The sequence below is a fragment of the Eumetopias jubatus genome, unplaced genomic scaffold (assembly GCF_037043125.1).
Source record: "Eumetopias jubatus isolate StellerSeaLion01/CBP00866 unplaced genomic scaffold, mEumJub1_p1.0 scaffold_9, whole genome shotgun sequence".
Taxonomy (NCBI): domain Eukaryota; kingdom Metazoa; phylum Chordata; class Mammalia; order Carnivora; family Otariidae; genus Eumetopias; species Eumetopias jubatus.
Window position 1 is genome coordinate 95,932,631 of NW_028274815.1, and position 25,033 is coordinate 95,957,663.

General features: G+C 47.1%; 1 protein-coding gene across 5 annotated transcripts in view; it reads right to left on the minus strand.

Annotated features, from left to right (window-relative positions):
• SLC24A3 (solute carrier family 24 member 3) overlaps window positions 1-25,033 on the minus strand; it is a 477,466-nt gene that overhangs the window by 31,617 nt on the left and 420,816 nt on the right. For all 5 annotated transcript variants that reach the window (XR_015768980.1, XR_015768979.1, XM_088026689.1 and 2 more), the window contains 5 exons: window positions 17,882-17,907; window positions 10,729-10,782; window positions 5,470-5,603; window positions 3,461-3,621; window positions 2,414-2,684 (listed from right to left, as the gene is read on the minus strand). Coding sequence is in view for 3 of the 5 variants with exons in the window: in XM_088026689.1 (XP_087882815.1) it covers window positions 2,414-2,684; window positions 3,461-3,621; window positions 5,470-5,603; window positions 10,729-10,782; window positions 17,882-17,907 (646 nt within the window). In the remaining 2 variants the exon portion in view is untranslated. The remainder of the gene's footprint in view (window positions 1-2,413; window positions 2,685-3,460; window positions 3,622-5,469; window positions 5,604-10,728; window positions 10,783-17,881; window positions 17,908-25,033) is intronic.

Here is a 25,033-nt window from a genome sequence, read left to right on the forward strand (position 1 = left end):
CCTTTCTCGGCAGCTCGGGGCCCTGGAATGAAGCAGAGACCCCCAGGAGTGGCAGGACCATGCAGAGCATCCTTTCTCCTCTCGTGCCTGACATTCCAAAGGAGGCAGGGTGCCTGGGGGGGGGTGGTTTCTGAGCCCACACCTGCAGCCACATCTCTTAGCACACACGAGGAGACAAGGTGATGCGGCTGGGAGCCCCGGGCCGCCTCATCTGCAACTAACCACAGAGTCGAGGAGGGGAGGTGAGCAACAGTTACAAAATAGCTTGAAACCTCACAGTTAGGTCTGGTGTTTATCCCATTCAGGTGAGAAAAAGGAAGTGACCTGAAAGGGGCCCCTTTGTCCCACTAAGTAATGAGATCTGGTGGGAGTCAGAGGAGTTGTCTGGTGTCACACACACATCTTTGGTCGTCTGCCTGGAGGGGTGTACATGGGGCTTCGGGGCTTCTGGGGGGCCGACACTTGCCCCTTACAGACTCTTCACCTGGTCCGAGAGTTTCTTTCATCAGTGAAGGACTTTAGCAAAATAGACGTTTTTGGAGCTTGGTTATGGGCTGCCAATGGTGAGCTCTGAAAGCAAAGGCCAGCCTAGGCAGAATTTTAGATATGGGCCCCCAAGAGTCTATGCCCGATTCTCAGAACCTGTGAAGAGGAGGCTGAGCTACCGTTCCACAACTGTGCTCTGCTGTGTGGCACAACAGACCTCCTCATGGAGAGGTTATGCACTCAGAAGCAGAAGGGGAAACCCAAGAGACCAGAAGTGTGAGAAGGACCCAAAGCACCATTGCTGATTGAAGAATGCAGGCCTCCAGAAGCAGTGAGCAGCTCCCGGCTGACAGCCAGCAAGGAAACAGGACCGAGCCGTCCAACCACAGGGAACCAGATTTTGCCAATAATCTGCATGTGTTTGGGAGTGATTCTCCCCAGGGCCGCTGGGAAGGTCTACAGCCCTGTCTACACTCTCATATGGCCTTTGGAGCCTCTGAAACCCAGCCAGGCTGTGCTGGACTTCTGACCTACAGAACTGGGGGCTAATCAACGGGTGTTGTTTTAATCCACTCAGTTTGCAGTAATTTGTTCTACAGCAATAGAAAATGAACAAAAAGTTCATAAGGGGGATACAGAGAGTCTGGTCGCTTAATCCTTAAAATGTTTTTGTCTTGTTGATAGGGAAGAAGGTTGCCAAGAAATAGAGTCAAAGATGGCAAAATGGATAAAGAGCCAGCATGCTTTTTTTTTTTTTTTTTTTTTTTATCAAGATAAGCTTCTAACAAGTAATGATTTAACTCTGGCTGGGTGGTTTGGGACTTTGGGGTATAGGATCTGAGTGGATTTTCTCTAGTTTTGGGAAGCACTTGATGAGGTTGAGATCTGAGGGGCAGTTCTGGCCCTAGTTTTACTTGCTATCCCCTGGACCACAGAAAGGCCTTACATCTGAAATTAACACAGAACTCTGCCACTCCACACCCACATCCTATCATTAAATGACCTTTCAAGTGGGTCAAGTAATACTTCTCCAGAACTCACAGGTCTCCTGTAATTTTAAACATCCTTGAGAAATCACACACTTATTAATTAAGCCTCTCACCCTTGACCAGGGTGCTTTCCTGAAGCAGCTGGAAACTTCTGGAAGGTCTAGCAAATAGGCAGAAGTCTTTGGGCTTGGTCCATCCGTTCCACTAATGGGTGGGGTCAGGGGACAAGGTCTCTTCAATGGCCAAGTCATTGTTGGGTAGCAGTCAAGGGAGGATGCTGCTTTGGTGGCAGGGGTCCTGAAAAATACACATGCCTATGCTTCCCCTTCGCCTAAGTGTGAGACTTAGCTGGGGCTGGGATGCTTTTTGCCCAGGTCTATCTCCTGTGGTGTCTGTCCTGGAAACAAGCAGATCATAGGAGAGGAGAAAACTGAATGGGGTGTGGGAGGTAAGGGGCAAGAAGTGAGCAGGAGAACAAAGGCCAACTGGGAAGTCTGCATGTTTTGCCCTAGGGTGGCCTTGACAGGACAGGTCCCCTGGCCAAATGTAATGGGATGGGTGAAGATGGGTGAAGTGCCTCTTCCCTTGAGCACCAAGCTGCCTTCCCAACATGGGTCAAGTGCATGTCCTCCTTAGCACCAAAAGGTCCCACAGAACAGCTAAGCTAAGCTAAGGGTCTTCCTTCACAAAGTGCCAACAAATTATACATTTGGTCAAAGAACCCACATTTCAACCAGTGATCATGTGTTCCCATCTTGTTCATCTCTGGACCCTCTAAAACAGAGTCTTGCCCACTGTAGAAGTTAATATAAATACTTCTATGTTCATATAGAGAGAGTTCTTTGAATTGAGTGTCAAAAAGATCACCAAAGTCAAGGGCATCTACTCAGTGGCCTCAAAATAGCTCCCAACCCCAGCCTAGACATAGGACCTCTTACAGGGGAGGTCGAATGGCGTGTATGGTCCTTCGTCATCCTCCTCATCCTCCTCTTCCTCTTCGTCATTCTCGTTGTTCTCATTGTCCTCATTCTCATTTTCTGTCTCGTTACCAGCCTCGGCCACAACATCATCCCTCCGAGTCCCATTCACGCCTCTGTCTGGGGCACTGCTGGGCCCTGTCCCGTTCTCCACGGTGTGCTTAATTGGGATTTTGATGGCCACCTCGGATTCTCCATTGGCATAGGCCCTACTGTTTATCAGTCTTTGTCTCTGGAAAGAGAAAGGCACATTCTTACCACAGTCAGGGGGACTCTAGATCCTTACACCTAGAACACCGGGATCTTTTTCAGGCAGCTGACAAAAAGATGCTTCCAGGAGATTCTGCAGAGAAGTCTTAAGGGATTCCTCAAAGTAATAAGCAACTCAGACAACATCCTTCCGGGAGGAAGGATTAACATTTTATGACCCACTGGAGCTTGCAAATCTCTTTAGAGGAAATTTCCTATGTCTCAGAGGCACTCTTCTTTTCTACCAGCGTTCTCGAGTCCCTGTGCACTGCAGTATTATCTTTCTTCTCCAGACTGTAGGAATCCCTTGGACCATAGGTGAGAAAGCCACACAAATGTGTCTGGACTAGTATATCAATAAGGCTGCCACTCCAGAAAAAGGGATACACAGGAAAATTCATGTCAGAGACTGCATTACTTTAAAGTAAGGCAACCTTGATTTAGCAAGTACTTCTGTGCAAGTTCACATCAGAGGGCTTCACCCAAATGGAAGATGAAAAGAAAAAGGTAGGTAGAAGGGGACAGGAGAGTTTTTCTATATAACTGGGAGCCTGATCATGTCTTCCAACACATGGAGGGAAGAGTAAAAACCAGGAGGCACAGCTGGCCCCATGAGCAAAGATGTTGGGAAATAGCTGAGGGATATTATTGTGTTAAATGTTGAGCTTGGTATTTCTATTCTCAGACCAAGAAAGTTTCTCCCCTTCCCAAAGTCTCCCATCTCTGTCCAGTGGCAATGGAGTGTGCTTTCCCAGATACCTCATTGATCAACATGCGACTGGCCATGGAGAGTCGGGTCTTGGGGGGAAAGTGGCTGGTGATCATGATTCGAAGTCCAGCCTCAGAGAAAGAAAGCTGGTGAGGGTAGGCTGACAGCAGCTCGTCTACCATAATCACTGACGCTTTGCGGTGGAAATTGGCTAGGGAAATTAAAAACATAAAATAAGGATAACATTGAGGTTAGGAGCAGAAAAGAGATATTTCTTTAGTCTTCTCTCCATTCCTCCCTCACCTCTCCCTCCCTCTTTCCTGTATATTCATTTATCCATCCATCCATCCATCCATCCATCCATCCATCCATCCATCATCCACCCATCTACCTATCTATCCTTCCTTCCATTCACCCGATCATCCATCCATCCATCCATCCATCCATCCATCCATCCATCCATCCAAGGAGGGTTGTAGTGAGCAAAATATGGAGAAGAGTCAAACTCTTCTTTCCTTGAGGCTCATTGATAGATAGCTCTTTTGATATGACTTGAAACAATATAAGCATCATTCACTGGCATGGTAAGAAAGAGTGATAACCTAAGAGAATTCCTCTGTGTCCTCAAAGGACTTTTTTCCCACCACTCAGACCTGGGGCACAGGAAAGACCCCAATAATCTTAGTAACCCTTTATGCCTTTCAAATGTCAACAACGTTCAAAGTTCTGAGCTGTTAAAAGCTGCAGAAATGACTTTAGTGCCAAGCGGAGGGCTTAGTGGGGGAAAGCGCACCTTGCCGCAGCCCAGCCTATAAGTAAGGCTGACAAAGGGGTGGTAGGTGAACTGGCCACGTGACAGAGGCCCAAGGTCCAGAGTGGCCCAAATTGTTACACAACATTTGCTGGAAGGCCTGATTAATAAGGTCTAAGGCCCCTCTCTACAAAAATGTGATATGAGCACACAGCTCATAGGTACCTGGCCACACGCTCTCCTGGTGGTCACCCCTGTTTTCCAAGCCACTAAACCATGAAATGATCTCTGGAAACACTGAGTAATATGAGGTACCTCTTTTTGGTTCCCGAAGAGTATTCCTTTTATGGTTATAAACTATCCAAAAGAGAAGAGATTCAAGGAAATCCTTATATGGGATGGCACTGAATAATCAAGTCTTTTGTTAAACATAACTAGAAAAATGTATCAAATAATCGATCTTCACATTCTAATAATTACCTCAGATTTCAAACTCAGATTTGAATAACCTATAGATTTTCAAAGTTCTTTTGTGTTTTTCCTGCAAAGCAACCATATGAGACCAAGAAGAAATAAACCCACACATTTTTAGAGAAGGTTAAAAGCAATTGAGAAACCAAACACATTCTAAGGCAAAAGTAAATGATAATTTTCTGTGTTCCTCTAAGAAAGAATATTCTTTGTTAGGGAGCACTATCTTAGTTCTCTTAGTGTATCAACTGCTTAATGAGAATGTATTGAATATAAGAATTACTTTGGGAAAAAAAGGGAGGCGGTAATTTTCTATGTTATTTTGCAGCTTGGAAACGGAGGTAATGTAGCCTGAAAATGAATGTGGATATAATAATATACTAACAGCAACTATCATTAATGGGGTATTTTACATACTTTATCTCCTTTACTCATTACAATAATTATCCCCATTTTGCAGAAGAGAAAATTGAGCTCACAGAGGTTCCGTTAATTTGCTTCATGGTAACATAGCCAAAATATGGCAGAGTCAATACCTCAAGACCCCTGGTCTTGTCTCCTTTAACGTCCTGTCCTAAACCCCCCATGTCACTGCCAGCAAATATTTTGCCCAAGAACTCCCACGAAGCTTTCCCAGGTGGCTCATCACCAGGTATGACTGCCCCAGGATATAGCCAAAGGGAGGCAGGGAGGCCTGGAAGCTTCTCTCCCTTGGTCTCCTCTGGCGCAGACAACCTCCCGCCAGACCAGCTGCGGCACCCCAGGGGTGGCCGTGACGGTGGAAAGCCAGGCAGCCTCCCAGTGCTCCCTCCAGGGACCCAGGTTGTCCATAGGTACCTTTCTTGAGTAGCACCACAGTTGCGTCGCAGTTGCTGCTGTCATCAATTTCAGCATTGTTGGCCAAGCCATTGACCATGTTTCCAGCACCTTTTGTCCTTCTTTCAAAGCACTGATGGATGCAAGCGTTATATCTGAACAAAGTAACAAGCAGAAGGAGTCCATCAGCTGTGTGTGCCCTGCAGCTCTCAGTCTAGGTGCATTGTGGGGGATCCCGTGCCTCAAGTTATCATTATTATTATTCTGTCTTCCATGTCCCCATAGAAAAATGCAATCTGTCCTATTTTCTGATTTCAGGATATATGGTAAGTGAAAATAAAACCAACATCACATAAGTAAATAGAGACACACTGCTTTCTTTGCAACTTTTCAAGGTCAGTGGCGGCATCCCGGGATTGAGTTCCCTTGCCTGCAGTATGTGCATGGAAGGGCCATGATGAGACTCAGCAGGATGGGCAAAGTCATGGCTCCAGGACCTTTGCTGTCAGGGGCCTCCTGGGTGGGGGAAGGAGCAGGTGTCACAGTACATCATGGTCTGCAAGCTACAGGCTGGCTGGCACTCTAGGTCTCTGTGTTTGGTTTTTTAAGATCACAGGTTGGGGTCCTGTGAATCTCTGTACATACTGGGCCATAATTCCAGGTCCAGTGGGCTATTGGCTTTAGGAAAAAATTCTGGGCTATGATTGTCCAGAATAACTGGGTGAAAACATTGTATAGTCCTTCTTACATGTGTGTTGGAAGGGAAGAAGCTTATATAAATTCCTAGCATGTTTTTGGCATCTAAATGTTCTGGTCCCTTTATCTTTAATACTGGAAGACCCCCAAAGAGGAATCCTAGAAAACTCTTGGGGAAAGTCAGCCAGGTAGTTTCCAGGGCTTTGGAAGTCACTGCTGCTTTTTGCACCACTCGAACACCTAAAGGCCTCGGTGGCTTATTGGCCATGGGATAACCCATTGAGGTGTTCCCCAGATTGATCTCTGGCCTCCCAGAGGAGCCACAGCCAGTCATGGCAGCTCTAAATGGCCAGCTGGTAGGCCACTCAAGCTGCATTTCCCCACACAGGCTTCTCTTCCACATCCCCTTTACTGCTACAGACTCTCTGGAGTCTTCTTCACTGTAACCAATGCCTGTTCTTCAGTCAGAGCAGCTCTGGGTGGGTGGGCCATCATGGTACAGATGGAGGGACCTTCTGTGGTTGGACAGTCCCTTCCTGTACTCCCTGGGAGCTTACGGTTCATCCTCCATGGCATGAGGGAGAACAGAAAACTAGTCAAAAGTGATGATGGTTTCTGTGAGAAGGGAAGTGGGTAGGCCAGTCCTGGGGCAGTCTGGGGCACTCTCAGGCTTTATACTGAGAGGGAGAACAGAACCAGAACATCACTATTTTGCAACCCTAAAGAAATAATGGAGCCAGATCTTGTGCATCGATGACTGCCAACATCACAGAGAGACAAGAGACATTAATGTGCCTGTTGGTGGCAGAACTCACCACCACTTGGGACACAGTCTACCCTGAACTGGACTGATGGCTGGCATTCAGGAAACATGGAGGTCAAAGGAACAGGCCACACCACGGTACAGGATGTAATCAACAATTTCCAAACTGTAGGAAACTGTGTAGCTAATAATCCAACTTCATCAAAGAATAAATTGCAAGGAAAAAGAAAACCAGAGGGGGGATTCACAGATTAAAAGTTGGAGCAACCAATGATAATCAGTGGGATTTATTTGGATTCTGATTTTAAAAATATTTAGGAGATTAAAAGAAAACTGTAAAAAAGAGCATTCATGAGATCATTGAAAGTTTGAACACCGATTTGATATTTAATTATATTGAAGAAATAGCATTAATCTTGGGTGCGATTATCATGCGGTGGTTATGTGAAAGGTGAGTCCTTTTAGAGGCATATCCTGAGGTTTTTATAGATGAATTGGCATGCTGTCTGGGGCTTCACACCACATGGAGGGAAGGAAATGGATAGGGGTGTGGTCTTGTGGCTGTCAGGCTGATGATGAGCGTGGGGGGCTGTCATACCATTCTGCTGGCTTTTGTAAATATTCAAATTCTTCTTAATGAAAAAGTCTCCCCACTTTCTAGACTGAAGAAGAATGTCTTGCCTTACTGATAGAGCTATGGGGGAGAGGCAGAATTCCTGTCATCTTGACTCAAAATCCATTTCCCCATAGAAATACCGACTTGCATGAGGCTTTGCCTTGAAAGTACAACCATGCGTTACACATTTATTTGGATTTGGATAACAAGGTAATAACACTATGTCTAGTCTTATTATGAGACCTTTCTTGAAGTCAGATACTAGTTAGTAACTTAACTATGCTGTCCCATTTCATGCTTACAAACAACCTTTGTGGTAGGAGGCATTAGGAACCTTGTTTTTAAGAGAGGAAACAGAGATTCAAAATGGCAGAATAACTGGGCACAAGGTCTTACTGTTGGCAAGTGGCAGACTGTAAGGTGTGACCAGGCAGGGCTGAACGTGCAACTCTTGATCTCAACCACCAGACTACACTGCCTCACCTGGGGACTAACTCCCAAAGAAGGGACTCAGACGTACAGAAATCAATCCTCACCAAGGCCAGGTAAGCCTCATGTTCCCTTAAGATTTCTATCTACTTGGCCAAACTGAAATTGCTTTTTGACCTTCAGACAGAATGTTTAAAGTCATCCACCCAGGAGGCAGCTGACAACTCTAATATATGCGGGTTTTAACTGCTGCTACTCAGTTTTATATTTTTAATTGAATGTTTTAAATTTTGTGCTTGCACCCTGAAGCTATTTTATTGTGAAGCATGCAATTTTATAAATCAGATTTTATAAAACCCCATGATTAAAGCCTCTGATTGTGGACAGGGATGGCTAAAGAGCAGAGATTTCAATTTAGAACTTGGGACCAGAATTTATGCAGAAAATTCTGTGAGCACAGTAGCTGCCATTCCCTGTTTTATTTGTATCCTGCTGGTTTGAACAGCTGGAAGGCTGGGAAAGTTGAGGCATCAGCAGAAACACACTTCATTAGCTTTCACGTTGGGCATAGTTTGGGGGAGAGGAGAGAAATTGTTCACTGTGTTATCTTAATATCCACATGCCCTGCCAGCAACTCATGGGCTTTATGATGGCTTGGTAGAGGGGTGCATTGGTCACAAGATGCATACTAGCAAAATTCCTCAACCTTCCTTCCCTTTGGGCCAACTCTGGTGTAAGCCCTCCTTATTCTGTGAAGCTCCCAGTGAATGCACTATGGGCCATGCTCTCCTCTAAATTTGGATTCAAAACCGAAGACCAGTGTTGAGTATAGAGCAGACACTCAGTCAACTCTTCCGGAATAATTGACCGATTCACCCTTTCAAAGGGGAAGAAAAGGGCTCTTGACTTTTGGGGAACTCAAACTTAGGGTCTCAACATATTACAAGAAAAAAAGTTGAAATAATCAAATTTAAAACACACTGAAAGAAGATGTATGTATTATTGAGACCTTCCTATAGTGGCACTGATTCCCTAATGGTTTTGCTATTTGAGAGAAGGAGCAACATGCCTTCAAAGGCTTTTCCTTAGGAGTCTAGAAACTCTGGAAGGCCTTTGGGCCAACTCTGGTTTTCATGGGAGCCCATCAATTGGTATTTTTAAATGGAAGGTGAGTAGTGGTAAAAGCACCTGATTTCTTCATCAGTTATCCCATGGTAACCCCACACCAGGATACTCTAGAAATACCCTCTTCCAGTAACAAGTCCACACTGACCATTGGACAGCTCCTGAGGTGAAGGCTGGATGCCATATTGAGTGGACTGGCCACAGCCTGCTTACAGCCCACAGTGGACATCAGCTGAACCAGCTCCTACCTTTACTGTTGGTGTAATGTTTGCCGATGGCCATGCTGATTTCTCAAAATAGGTCTCTCAGACACTAGTGGCCAGAATTATTTTTTGTCATTAACAGCAAAGACAATTTGACATGTCAAATTCCAGACTGCTACCTGATGTGTCTAAATGGCAATTTCTGACTGTGTGGTACTTTCTTGCCCCCTGAGAAGGTAGTCACAAATGCTGGGGAAAGTATGGGTTAATTCGGAATGAAAGAAACAGTGCCCATGGGGTCCAGCAGCTGCAGCACGGAATGGCTCTACATTATTTATAAGCTCCTCATCTCAATGGTACTTGGCAAAAAGATGAACCAGCAGGTTCATAGCCATGGTGCTTACTTTTTGCCTTAGGGTATGGGAAATACTGGCTAATAAAATTCTTGATACAAACAGTAAGCCTCCCAGACTCTTGGGGGCGGGGGAAAGAACCTATGAAGTGGTGGTTTTCAAATATATCCACAAATTCTTTGACACTCCTCCCTTCAAATGGTGAAGCAGATCCCACGAGTGTGGGCTAGACTTACTTCTAATTAACAGAATATGGCAGAAGTGACAGCATGTGACTTGTGAGACCAGATTAGAAAAGGCACTGGGGGTCCTTCTTGTGCTCTCTCTTGACTCACTTGCTCTCGTGCTGTGGAGACACTCAACTAGCCCTAAGGAGAGGCCCACGTGCTGAGAAACTGAGGGCTCCAGCCAACAGCCAGCATCAGCTCGCCAACAGCACAAATGGGTCATTTTGCAGCCCCAGTTAAGTAGATGACAGCCACCCTGGCCAACCTCTTAACTACGATCTCAAGGAAGACCCCGAGCTAGAACTCTCTGGTTATGTGCTCCTGGATGCCTGACTCAGAAGCTGTAATGAGATAACACATGCTTGTAGTTTTAAGACACTACATTTGGGCTCATTTGTTACACAGTGGTAGGTGACGAATATGATATGACTAATGCAAGTCTGCAGGTATTTGATCCATGGTTTTAGTCATCTCTTAATTAGCTCTGGTCCCATCTTTGTCACCCTATATAGAAGCATGACTTAGTGAATTTTACCTCCTTTCCTGTTACGAAAGAGAGTGAAAACAGCACAAAGCTTGGTTGCTAGGTATTAAAAAGGGTACAAGGGTTTGAGAGATTTCTCCAATTAAACCCTTAAAGCTTTGATTCCATTATCACATGAGGTTTTGAAGGGCCTTTGCTGTTGCTTCGAATCAGAACTTACAGTGCTGCACAGCAGGTTGCTGAGGGAACCCAGGAGTCTGTGATCATCAGCACTGAAAGCCAGCCCACTACCTGCCCTGCCCCCATTCCTCTTTCCACATTATCCCATCATTCTCGATGTAGGAAGAGTTTTGGCAAAGAAAACCGAGAAGGCATTTTACTTACTTCATGATGACGATATAGATGAGATACATCAGTACGAGGACTAAAGACTCCCACCTGGGTAAAACCAAGAATGGCTAGTTACAGAAAGTCACCACAGGCAGATGGGCAATATACCAGTCGATCTCTAAACATCCATACCACGTGACGGGCAGCTACACCTGGTAAGCAGGGCGAGGACAAGGCACATGTGCAGACTGGTTACAAGTATTTCCTGGTCTGTAGACACAGCTTTCAATGGGCTTTATTTTCCTTTTCTACCCAAAAGGAAAATGCTCCTTCCCTTCCATTATTCACTCACCCAGAAGTTCTGTGAGAGCACAAGTCTACCATAATATTGCTGATTATAGGCCTGTATTTATGAATCCATCCACAGTTTAATCGTTCAGCAAAACTATTCAGATATATTTACAAAGAACAAACTAGAGGAATTCACAGGGGTGACCCACGGATTGCTGGATAGGAGGAACAAGGCATACAGAGAGAGGGAGGGGCAGGGTGGAGGGAGAAGGAGGGAAGGAGGAGGTTGGGAGAGGAAGGGGGGGAAGAGGGAGGGAGAGAGAGAGGGAGACAGGAAGGGAGAGGGGGGAGATAGAGAGGGAGGGGAAGGGAGGGAGGGAGAGGTAGGGAAGGAGGAAGAAAGGACACCTGGGCAGGGAAGGTGCCAGCAGGAAGGATAAGAATGGTCAAGTGGAAAATGGTCAAGAGAAAGTAAAAAATAAACCCACTGGAATGTACCTTGAACTTCGGATAATTTGAATACTTCTATTTTATTCATTTTAGTAACTTCCAGTTTCAAAAACCAAGGAATTTATTTTTTAAGCTCCCCTTTTAGCTATAGAATTGAGGGAGTAATTCTGGTTTTGAGAAAAGGTTACTGGAGAATGGTCTATGAAGAAATTCTAGGTTATGCCTTCCCTTCCTGTTTTCTTCTCAAGTTCTGTGTCTAAAAATTGACCCTTGGGGAAATATGTGGTCAAATTTAAAAAGGCCGCACACAGGGGTTTTGTTGCAGTGGTGTTTATAACCCCGAAGTGCTGGAAAGCAGTGAGACAGCTGTAGGAGGGAAGGCTGGGTCCACCTGTCACAGTAAGTCAGTCCCGCACATCGGTTCAGAATCACTATGCAAACTGTGTGTGTGTGCGTATCTGGTATACAAGTGCTCTTGCTGCTACTAAGAGAGGTCAGGGGCTCCAAATCTCTCCACCTCCACCACATTTCTTGGCTCCTCTCTCAGCAAACCTTCTCAAAGCATTGCGTGCACTGCCCCGCAGCACTTCCCACTCACTTGGCAAATTCCTTGAGTTTAACGTCCACAGCCATCCATCCCCTGACACACTGGTCCAGGGCACTAGCCACCTCCATGTGCACGTGCCCAGGGATGGTTCTTGGCCACCCTGTTCAACTTCCCTGCAGCATCTGTAGGCTGACCACCTGTCCTCCTGCATGCAACATGTTCTTCCCCCGACTTCTGAGAGGCTGCACGGCTGCTTTTCCTTCTGTCATCCCCTACCTTCTCCTTCCTTCCGCCTCCTCCGTTTCCTCAGGTGAAACTCCAAATATGAGACCCTCTTCTCTTTTTACCTAGATGATGTCATCTCATCATCCTGCCGTAAACACCAGCTGACACCTCCACCCCGCACCTCTCCCCAGCGCAGGGGCTTATACCCAAGGTCAACATGGTCTCTCCACGTGGCATCTAAATGCACGTCAGAGCAGAATCCAGAATTCCTACTTCCCGGCTTCATGCTCAGTCAACTGTACCACTCCCTGCCCAGTCAAGCTCCAAATCTGGAAATCAGTCGGGAGCCCTCCTTGACCCTCACCTCACATCCCTCAGAACCCCACGTCCAAAATATTTCCTGAATTGTTGGCTTCTGCCCTCCCCACTGCTACCCGCTAGGCCACCTGAATGGCAGCTCTGAACTGGTGTCTGCGAGGCTACTGGATCATGTCATTCTTCTGTTTCAAGCTCTCCAGCTGCTTCCCAACATACTTGAGGAGAAAAAACAAAAGGTGCCCTGTCTCTGTAAAACCCAGTTCTTTTGCTTCGACCAATTGTCTGTGCCCCCTCTGTGTTTCACCACACTGGCCTCCCTTCTTTTTCACACACCAGAAGCTCTTTCCTTCTCCACAGGGTCTTTGCACTCACTATTCCTCCTGCCAAGAATACTCTTCCCTTCACTCCCTGGCTGGCCCCTTTTATCCTGCAAATGCCCGTGGAAATGCCACCTCCTCCAAGACGTCTTCCCTGCCTACTCCTTCACTTTCTATCACATGACCTTGTGTATGTTCTTTAAACCACTGGCCAGTCTGTGCTTCCCTTGTTTATTTATTTATTCATTGCTTACTAATGCCTGTTTCAGGCAGTCACTTGACAGCACTCCTCATACTTGACGCCCACCTCAGCTATCCCATTTCTCATTTTCCAGAGACTTAGAACAGATCCCCTGACAGCTGATTCATCTTCCCTCCCTGGGGGCCCACTATTCTCCTCTCCCCACAGCACAGAGCAGCCCTCAGCTCATCTGCACAGGGTGAGACTTCCTTTAAAATCCATTTTCAGGGGCGCCTGGGTGGCTCAGTTGGTTCAGTGACTGCCTTAGGCTCAGGTCATGATCCCGGAGTTCGGGGTCGAGTCCCACATCAGGCTCCTTGCTCAACGGGAAGCCTGCTTCCCCCTCTGACCCTCTCCCCTCTCATGCTGTTTCTCACTCTCTCTCTTGCTCTCTCTCAAATAAATAAATAAATAAATAAATAAATAAAATCTTTAAAAGAAATCCATTTTCAGTTGCAAAACAACTCTTGAACATGGTCCTTATTGAAACCAGTGTATGTGTGGCATGAAGTTAATTGGGAAAAATGAGGCTTATTCAGTGTTCATTTTAAAGGCAGAGATACTCGAGATCCAAAGGGATGCCATGTAACTTGGATGCATTTTAACAGACTCAGGAAGGGGTCACCAGAAAACAGACCCACATCATGAAATATTTCAGCTAGGCTGAATGAAGTCCAGCACTTTGTAAACAGGTAGATGGATACTCTCTAATTCCTTTAGGCCTTTTTGTTTGTTTGTTTGTTTTTCCCCTCAAAACAAGCCCTTCTATTGCAGTGTTCAAGTTCTCTTTTGTTAGATTTCAGGGATGCCTGTGAGATGGGTGTTCTCTGCTTCTGCTGACATTTCAGGTTTGCTTGGTGGGCGCCCAGACTCAGGGCTCACCCAGTGCTTCCTCCAGAGGAAATACATGAGGCTCTGTGAGGCCTTGATACTAGCCAGCTGCTGTCCTCTCTGCTTTAGGGCCTGAGTGTTTGATCCAGTCTTGGCTTAATGCTCTTCAGAGTCCCGGGGATGCCCCCCGCCCCCGCCCTCCCCATGCCATGAGTGTCTCCAAATGACCCCGTGATTACATGTCTCCTGTCTGCCTCCTCTCTAGTCCCAGAGAGCCCCAAGGTGAGGGCAGAGTTTGGTTCTGTGTTCTATTTCTGGTTCTGGAACAGAGCCTCACATTCAGGAGGTGTTTAGGAAACAGTGGTGGAACTGGACAGATTCCACATGCAGACCTCTAAAGTCATACAGCTCTTGTCCCCCTTCTCTCCCCCACTGACCCAGGGACACTTCTCCACCTGCCTCTCCTGACCACAGCTCATCCACTGTCCTCCAAGGATCTGGTCTTGTGGCATGATCTGGGTTTGTTCTTTCCCTTCCCACAAACTTCCATTTGAAACCACCTTCAACTGGCCCCTGGTTCTCCTGCCAAAGATTGTTCTTTCCTGTATTGGGAGGCTTATTTCCTGTTCCTCCCCATTCTCACCCAAAGGGCATGGCTCTGCTTTCCTAACTGTGGTCCAGAACACTCAATGCTGGTTCCAAGTGCCACACAGGTAAATATTCTGCAGGTCACGTTCCCAGGCTCTCTTTTCTCTCCCAAAGTTACAGCTTGAGGTTCAAAGAAGAAACAAGAATATCAACCTGGATCTTTTTGTTTTCTTGTCAGGGCTTCAGACTCACTGAAGATACAGTCTAAATTCCTTCTGGCAATATTGTGGGCCTTGCTGAGCTGTCATTATGGATTCAGGTTGAACATCCTTCATACTTGGTGGATCTCTGATGCTTTCTATTTTAAATGTCTTTAGGGGTAGTTATCTAACTGAAAAGCACCAAACATATATTCACCTGCCTTTTGTTTGCTAATAGAAGCCTACAAGGTTGAGACAGCAAATGAGGACTGCTGGATCTGAAGGAGGGTGGGTCCATCTCCAGGATAAATAATGATCGGTCTAGAGTTGTAATTCTATCCCACCTGGCCATGGTGGGGACCAAGGAGATATAAGGTGGAAAGGTGTTCTTCCTGTTTCATCCTTCCTGTCTTCAATCCAAACTTGATGCTTGGGACTGCAGCAGGCCTCCTGGGACCATGAGGGAGAGGCCAAGAGAAATGCGGAGCCATCATACCACCAACAGCTGGGGTACTTGTTATGTAAGAAAAATAAACCACTGTTTCTTTAACCCACTGGAGCTGGTTTTCTGCTGTAAAAACCTTTTGCCTGCCCTTCCCTGGATGCTTGAGATCTGCTGCAGAATGCTGATTCAGGAGTGGTAAAGGCATCTGAGCTGTGGATGATGGGGAAGTCTTGCCCCTGTGTATTGTACTCGACAAGGCTCCTTTAGTCCTACAGAGTACTCTCGTTTCAAAAGATACACAAGTGAATTAGTTTGCTTTTGAGGATTTGGGATGACTCGGTTACCGCCCTTGAAATCGCTAAGACATGATGGAATGTTCTACAACAAGGAATGGAATTCACTGTTAAAGGTATTTGTGAAGTATTGCTGTGTTTTAATTGCACAGGTTGAAGAATCTGGCGTTAAAGGGAGAAATCAGAGAAGTCAGCTCCTAGACACACCCTTTCAGCAAAACAAATGCTTGTGGTTGGCGGAGTATGAAAAATACCCAGTATTTTCGGTGGACAGTGAAAAATACCTTAAAGTTCAATATATTTTGCATTTAAATGAGGAGCTGAGATCCCTGGAAGTCCCAGAGCAGTTATGGGCCAGTGGTGCAGACTTTAATCTCTCGGCCTCACTCATGTGAAGAATGTCCTCTGTCAGCACATCCACATAATAACAATAATTACATAACAGGCCAGCAGTCTGGGAATGATGTCCTGGTGCCCTGAAGCCTCCCCCTTGTTCTTCCCTGCAGCTACTCCTGTGCATGAGTTAGGATTCTAACCCAGCCCAGGCTGGAATGAAACATACTTGGGAATCTGCAACTCATTCATTCATGGCCTTCCTATCTCCTTCTCCATGTGGGAGCCTCAGTGCTCAGGCTAAGGGCCCAAGGACCTCAGACTCTGAGCCCTTCAGTGCAGGCCCAGGGTTCTAACCCAGAACCCAGGGTTCTAACCTCGTAACATCCACAGGAGATTTGGCCTTTGGAATGCAGAGGAAACAGTCTCTCCCTTTCTTGATCCACACCATCTGAAAGATCCTAAAAGACATTTTGAGGACTGAAATAGGCCTGCTTTCATCAGCAAAGCCAGGGAGGTAGAGAAAAGAGAGAGCTCTAAGAAAAACCAACAGTAAACCACCATAGCTATCCCTTCTTAAGGTTTTCTGTGCAAAAACAGCAGAAAAATTTCCAAGATCGACTGCAATCATAACTTGTCTTTATGGCAGTGTTGTGAGCTAAGAGCAGCAACACTGAGCAACACGTAAGCATCTACTATTTGCTAAGGCAGAGCGGTGGCATGCCATCATTTGGAGTGAGAACAGTTTTGTAAGTTTTCTTGTGCTGCACTTCATCCCTAAGGACATGGTGGGAAGATGTCACCACTCTGCTTGGCGACCTTGTCCAGGCAGATCCCATGAAGAGCTTCTCCCTGACCTCTGACCTGACACCTTAATCCCTTTTAGCCTGCTGGTCCAGGCTTCCCAAAGAAGACCTTCTTGTTTTTTAATGGGTTGATATATGGATGATGATTCTTTTTTTTTTTAAATTAATTTATTTGACAGAGAGAGACATAGCGAGAGAGGGAACACAAGCAGGGGGAGTGGAAGAGGGAGAAGCAGGCTTCCCGCGGAGCAGGGAGCCCGATGCGGGCCTCAATCCCAGGACCCTGGGATCATGACCTGAGCCGAAGGCAGACGCTTAACGACTGAGCCACCCAGGTGCCCCTTGGATGATGATTCTTAAAGCAAGTTCTCCTAGTGGCCTCCTTGCCCCTCCTGGACAGAGGAGAGAGAGTTGGCAAAACTACACTTTAATACCTTGGCATGGTGAATTACATTTACCATCAATGGGGCAAGTTCCTCTACCATGCCCAAATTCTGAAAATCAGAGATCCTAAGACAAAGAGCTGTCACTCCCACAAAGGGCTAGTGCGCATTTTGCCAAAGGCTCACTCTTAGCTTTAAATAATACCACGAAAGTTGGTCTACTTACCTAGCTACACTGCCACACTATCCCTAAGATGCTATTTCATATTTCTCTATATCTACAGATCAAATATTTGAGAAAAACGAAGCAAGAATGCACAATGCACCCAATTTCTATTTCTATTCCAAAGATATCTGACTTGCTCAAAACCCACCTGAGAAATGGGGATTTGGATAGTTGGCCCAAACACAAATGTTCCCATAGACGTAACCTGGCTAAAGTTTTGTATCTATCAAAAAAAAAAAAAAAGTCACTGATTTTTCAGAGATCTAAGATCGTCGTAAATGTCAGGCAGAACTTTAATGGGTTAAGGATAACGGAAGTGCCTCCATTTCTGGTTCCCGAGACATACATGGCATATTTGGAATATGCCAACGCGGTCTGGATACGATTTGTAAAGACCAGTCAAATCCTAACCAGGACCCAGCAAATGACTGACTGCAGGAGGCCAGCTAAGTTTGTCACTAACCTGGGTGACAAAGACAGAGGGATATTAGCCTCCCAAAGGAAGGCCACCACCCCAGCCCAGGGGAAAAGGTCTCTGCTCTGTGAAAGCTAATCTAATGTCTTTGTTGAGGTCCACAGAGGGGTCCCAAGAGGTGCTGGTTGTTCCAAGCTGCCCCGACATTCCCCTTTCTTTCTAAACCCTGACTGGTCTTCCATATATTCGGCTCCGCAACACAGCCAGGGGAAACTGGAAGGGAAAAAGAGGCACTTACCAGGAAACTTGTTCGTCATAAATGAACTGTAGAAAAAATAAAAAGGACAGACTATTAGACACGCGCACACACGTGCATGCAAGGTCCGCGCGCGCGTGCGCGCACGCACACACACACACACACACACACACACACACACACTTTACGACTGCACGTTGTCCCCCCCCACGTAGCCTGCTTGGCGAGAATCAGGCTGCGGCTGGCCTGCAACATGAAGAATCTGCAGATAAACTTCCTTCTGTGCTGGTTCTGTTTCTGGCTAATGTTAGTGGAAGGAGGTGCTGTTGGCAGGCTGGGGCGGCACGCTGTGGAGGGGAGAAGCACAGGGTCATCCCTTCCTTTCTGCAACTTCTGTCCAACGGTGGAGGGGCAGAGAAGCACCACCACCCCTCTGTGCAGAGCACGATGCGCTGTCGAATTTTAGATCTGGAAGGGGATAGGGGAGCCTGGCAGGTGCTTCCAAACATTAGCCACTTGGGGGCCACCTGTAAGACGTCTGCATGTCTCTGGGCACTCTACAGCACCTTCAAGCTTTTAGGCAAGCCCTCGGATTTCTATGTACTCAATATTTTTCTTTCGGTTGACCTATTTGTTTCCTTAAAAGAATTGACTTTCAAAGAAAACTCTGCATCACACCCAGAATCAGAGACTCCACTCCGCTTGCCGCCCTCTGCAGAGGGTGGGAAGTCAATGCAGTGATGACAGTGATTGCACATCCCAGCGGGGCACCGCGGGCTGCCCATGCCCTGGGCCACAGACCTGCCCTTTTGTTCAAGGAGATTCGCAAGGGTCAGAGGCTGCTGGAAAGACGGAACAGTGCCAAACTGACATTCCCTGCCCACTTAAGCCAGAGCCCAAATCCCTTCTCACTTTCGGGGGGAAAGTGGTGTCATCCTGGCCCTTTGATTTATACGGGGAAATGGAGCCACAGAGAACATGAGGAATTTTCCTGAGGGTGCTTATTTAGCTGCAGAGTTGGTTCTAGAACTCAGGCCTGGCTCTTAAGTCTTCTTTCCATGACACATCGATGGCACGCTGTTGAAAACAAGTGGAAGCTGAGGGTTGCTTCATAGCTCGCTCTTTCCTCCTTCACGGGATATGACTGCTCTGGGTATGACAAGCTCTTAGCGCTTTTCTTTTGGGGCCCGTGGCCCTCTGGAGACTCCAAGGCAAAAACCTCTGGGTGCAAGGGGTCATTATGGCATGGAGATTGTAAACTCAACCAAAGACGTGGGCATTGCTTCAGTCCCTGGAGATGATAATAAGCAGCAGCTGTGAGACATGGAGAGAAAGCCGCACAGCCGAGCAGGTGTGGCTCTGAAGGCACCAGAAAGGACCTCTCTCCAATTATCCCAAAGCCGCAAAGAGAAGATGAGAGGAAAGGGGACCCACTTATTTGTAGCTCACACTTCCTGACAAGACATTGAAGAAGACGTTGGCTTCAGCAGCTTTGTGACTCTTGTTATCAGATTCAACAGGTTGACATTTGGATGAAAATGTCAAGTCAGAATGGGAAGATAATTAAAGAAATAAAGGAAACCATCCCACGATCCAGGTTGGATGGTATGCAGTCCACCCGGAAGGCATTCACGGATCCTTTTGTACCATCCCCAGCTTAAAAAAAAAATCGTCAAGAAATCAGGGAACAGAACAAATGATTTAAGGTGGAAAACGTTTCTATTAATAGAAGTTAATTTAGCATCAGTCTTGAGCATCGTGCTGGAGCAATCAATTCATGGCCGCTTAAGAGAACACGAGATACTGGTAAAGACTTTATTAAAGCGCCAATTTAATTTTCGTCTATCAGGGAAGGCAGGTGATACCCTATAATATAAAAGCAGCTTTCAGGAAGCCCTTATTCTATGCCATCTGAGTGACAGGTGGGGGCACAGATCAATGGGTCTTTAGCGATTATTTCACTGATCATATCAATGGGGAAAAATCAGCATAGGCTGAACTGTGCAAAGGATCCCAAAATGAGAATGAAATTTACAGAGGACACAATAAATCAGGAAATAGTGGGGTCTGGACTAGATACACAATTAAGGACAGAACATCATGAGTCTGAAGCTTAGGTAGAGGCGGTGGCCAGGGAAGTCGGGGGTGGGAATAGTGGTGAGGGAGGCAGGCAAAGACAACTGCCCATGGTCTCCCTACAAGTCTTAACAAATGCAGATGATCTGGAAGCCTCCACATAACTGACGCAGGGGCGCTCCCTCACTGACCACTCAGAGTCAGAAGCCCTCAGCTGCCCGGTGGCTAATAAGCAAATACCGCCTGGAATTTACCTGACTTCTTCTAGAGGACTGGGAGGAAAAATGAGAGGACTCAAAAGAAGAACAGTAAAATAGAGAAAAGGAACTAGAAGTCAGGCCTTTAAGGAAATCTACATGGAAACAGGACTGCTGGTGGTGGGAAAGGAGGGGATGGTGAGTTATGAATGCGTCTGGGCCTTGCTGGTGGCACCTGCATGAGGCCGAGCCACTGATCATCCCCCACTCAGAAGACCGAGAATGAGCAAACCGACACTGCTCACAGAATGTTCCTTCTGGTTCCTGGACCACCCTGGCGGAATGCTGGGGTTACTCGGTCTGAAAAGTCCTAAAATGACAAGGACAGGCGACTTTCTCACTTGATGTTGCTGATGGTTTCAGGGAACGGATCTGTTACTTTGCTAAGATATTATTTTATTTTATTTTATTTTATGACAAATGTTGCATATCCTTCTTTATTTACATGTTCTATCTGTGGGTAAAAGAAGACGAAACAACTGTCCCACTCCTTACAGCAGCCTTAATAGGGTAGAAAACCCCCGGAAATCGTTTCTATAGTTACTTGTCAGAAACAAGAAATTGGGCCCCCACTTCCACCTGGTAACCACTAGGTGGTGCTCACGTCCTACCCTCCGCCTGTCCACTCTGCCAAGGCTGTGAGGGCGATTGGAAGGAAGTCAGATCAAGTCCATTTCAAGGCTCCATTAAACCTCCTGGGAAGAGGGTAAACACCTCAAGACATAGGGCTTCCTAACGGAGTCTTCAGCCCACGTTCTGGAGGCAGGACGCGTTCTGAGTTGGGGACAGGCAGGTCCCTCAACTCATGCCACCACTCAAACCCCAGGACATGCTGCAGTTGAGGGACCTCCTGTGTGGACTTTGGAACTGACTCGCCCTTATCTCAGTTGGGTTTCTGAAAACAAGTCTTGCTTGGGAAGGTAGCTCTTTGGCTTTGCTGGTTGTGTTTGGTGCTGCCCCCTGTGACCACATGCGGGTGGTGCTAACTGGTATCTGGGCCCCAGATTTGCTGCACACAACTGGTCAGGGGACCTGCTCTCTGACTCCAATATGGTTCATCCAAAGCTACCCCTCTGGCTTCACCCTTAAGCTTTCCACGTGTTCCACAGACAAGCTAAACGTGAACATACAGGAGCGAATTTGAATACAACAACAACAACAACAACAACAACAACAAACCACTCTTTTCCTTCAGGCCTCAGAGTAACAGTTGGGTACCATGGAAGCCAGCTTTCAGCCCTGGTGTCTCCTCTAGAATTCTCCTAAGAGAGACAGGCTTACATCAGGCAGGTGAATCCCTGGATGACCAAGCGTCCCAGGGAACTGTTAAGGAAGTGGCCTGCTCAAGACGGAAGAGCAGGGAAAACACGGTCCAGCAGTCGCCCTGGTGTGTGGGCAGCAGACAGCCGGGCTGGCTTCTGAGCAGGGAGGCAGGTGGCTGTCCCCACATTGCGTGTCAGTCCATGGAGTGGCTTACTCTACGCTGCAACCATGGAGCAGAAGCAGGCGCACTGAAGAACCTACGATTTCCCTAGCTTGTGTTATAATCACTGGCACCATTAGAATTTTAAGCAGCAAAAGTAATAGGAGACAATCAACACCACCATTCTCTTTCAAGACACTAAAATCCTCAAAAATCGTCCCTCCCTAGCTGGAAATGGAAACTGCACTCCCCCTTCCCCATCCCCCCGACTTCTCACTCAACAGCATGGAGGCTCCCTCATGAGATGTGCCCAAATGGGAGTTCTGACTTCCTCAGCTCTGGGGACTGGGGTGCAGATGGCGTTCCTTCTGAGGAGAGGAATCCAATGGAATGCACTGGAAAGCTGCTGTTAAGCACCAATATGGTTTACACTTGAAAGTTAGACAGGAATTTCGACCTTGGGATCTCTAGCCGGCCCACGACAGTGGTGCGGGCTGCAGGAGGGTAGGAGATAAGGACTACCTCAAAGCAGGGCTTGAGCAGAGCTGGTCACCTCACATAAATATGAAGAGGCAGGTTACGGGATGAAGGAAAGCAGATAAGGGGATGGATTTAGGATATAGGGGAGGATAGTTGCCAAACCCAAAGGGCTATATTTGCTGAGCGGTGCGAAACCAAACACAGGCATATAACTGAAACCTCCAAGTCATTTTCCTTGTGAGAGAGAAGAGGGTCCTCTGTGCATCCCTCCGTCTGCCTGACCCACGTCCCTGCTCCAGGACCAAGCGCAAGGAAGGCCCAGCTTCCTGGTACACCCCAGCAGCCTTTAGGGCACGGCCTTCTTTCTCTGAGTGGCAGGGATAAGGACACAGGCGACCCTTTGTATGACCACAGCTGACTTGTTCAAGGAACTTAAAAAATTCTCACCTTCATTCCCTCTGAGACTCTTCTAGCTACCGTGGTTAGTTCTCGCTTTCCCAGAAGGAGAGCTGAGATATAACAAAGGGGTACCATGAATGTCGCTGAATCAGAGAGAAGAGGCTAACTCCCTGCAAGGAAGGGGTCCAAGAAGGGAGGGTGGTGAGCCAGAGGGGCAGGGCCCTGGATGGAGGCCAGCGTGAAGGTCGGGGGCGGGGGTGGGGAAGGACAGTCATCAACTACTGTGAGATGTCTTTCTCTCACGGATAGGGTGACATAAGAAGATTCTGGATCATTTACAATCAGCGGTCTTAAGGAAAGAGGAATCAGGAGGGGGAAGGCAGAAGCTATTCCCTTCAGTCTGAACATGTGAAGTTAAGTGCAGGAGGCATGCCTCTCTACTGGTGGACTGCACAGCAGGCGAGGGTAAATCAGGATGATTTCAAAGATGAAGAGGCAGATTTTACTGGAGGGGAAATCCGAATTCTTTGCCAGGGCCGGGAGGTGGGGGAGGGTGGAGATGTACCATTTTAGATACCTGCTCTGGCAAACCTGAGCTATTGCAGCTCCCTGACCCTGGGCAAATCCCTGAATTTCTGGGGCCTCAGTTTTGCCATCTATAAAATGGGACTCATGTAATTAGCTAGCTGGCAGAGTCGTGAGTATTGAACTAGAAGTTCTTCATGGACAGACCCAGGATCGTACCCAGGCCTGTAGTAAGTACCGAGTCTATGCTGGTTAAAACTCGGGGATGCCTGTGAGAATGTGCATATATTTTCTCTGGATGGATCTGCTGTCTACAACCGTGCTATCTGGTATGGTGTGCACTAGCTGCACGTGGTTACATAAATTTCAATTAAATTAAAATTCAGTTCCTGGTTTCATTCCCTGCATTTCAAGAGCTCAATAGCCACATGTGCCCAGTGGCTACACAACTGGATGGTGTCGCCCAGGCCACCTCTGGTGGCTGGGCCAGCTAAGTTGTCTCTCTCTGTCCCCGCAAAATCACTCAAGAGGGGGGACTGCGATCAGCCCCCTGGAGGAAGAGAGGGAAGCGTTACCTCGGAGGGGCCTTGCCACTGTGCCTGTGCTCAGGGGGCCCCGAGGGCCCCCAACTGGTGCCAGTGGCCCACCTGGTCCCTCTCGGAGTAGCCAGCATTCCTGACTCTGGATCTGTGAGCCAGTTCAGCGATCCGAACCTGTCTCCGAGGCCTATCCACTCCCCCCGGGAGGTTTCCCTTCTCTTACTGCTCTCAATCCCGGATCTCAAAGCAGAGATGGAGAGTAAAAATAAAGTATTCCTTTTTAGGGCAGCTGTTAGACGGAGGATGTAATGAATCATTTGCATTTATGTAAATTACATGATTATGTAAATTATAGTAACATTTCAATAAAAGAGGCTGTGGGGCCTGCTGGAATTTGGAGAAAGGGTAGGGCTAGGCAGAGCTGCCTGTGGTGGTGGACATCGGTCGGGGGTGGGTCACTTGAACGGGAGAGAAGCAGCAAGAGGGTCTGTGAGGATATGCAGACTATCTGCTGGATAGATGCACACAAGGACATCCCGCAAAGAACCCAGAATGCTTTCAGGACCTAAAATGTGACACTTGTCTTGCAGAGAGAGACTCCAGTCATGGGGTGAGTCTGCTGGGCCTCGTCCAGCTTCCCCAGGGCCTGAGGCTTCGCTGTACAGGATGTCACCAGGGCTAAAGGGGGGACGCCTGATGGGGCAGGCAGGGCAGAGAGACACACACTGCATGTTTTTGATATCATAACTGCTTTTGACAGTAACACGTTCCTAATTTCTTCTGCTTTCTCCCTGAAAGATAACACCAAACCCACCAGAAAATAGAACAGAGCCAAGGTAGGTAAAACCCAAATGCCCAAGGGAACAAGTCTCTTGTCTCTAAGTTAACAGTCTTAAGCTCTGTTGTTTTCAGTGTGTGTTTGCCCTCCGGTCTTCTCCAGCTCAAACCTGCTTCAGACCCAGGTAATTGCGACTGTCCGCACTCTCCTGGCCCAGCAGTATAAGCATCCCTCCCATAGCTCTCTCCCCTGTTCTCTGGGTCCCCCGGCCCCATGGTTCATTCTTGGGGCTCCTCTGCATGGGGTTGAAGGGGCTGTAGGGGCTCTCACAGGGATATACAAAGAAGCAACATCTGGTCCCACTTAGGTGCTTCTCATGCACCCACTTAGTCCGGACTTGCCCTCTAGGTGAATGAGCTCTTTACTGCATCACCTCTGGAGACTGGCAATTCTGTCTTCTAAACATTTCAGAACCATAAAAAGGGCAAAAGGGTAAAAAAAAAAAAAAACCCTAATAGTTAAAATAAATTGTACGGATGGTTAGTAATTATTTGTGGATAGGAAGAAAGTGTTTAAATACAGGAATTTTAAGTGCCCACTGCAGGGTCCTATTAAAGAAGCCTAATATTCTATAAGGAAGGCCAGAAGAAAAGTGATTTTCTTAACATTTGGGGAAAATGCAGAAGGAGAAGAATAGAACACCCTGACAAAAACAAG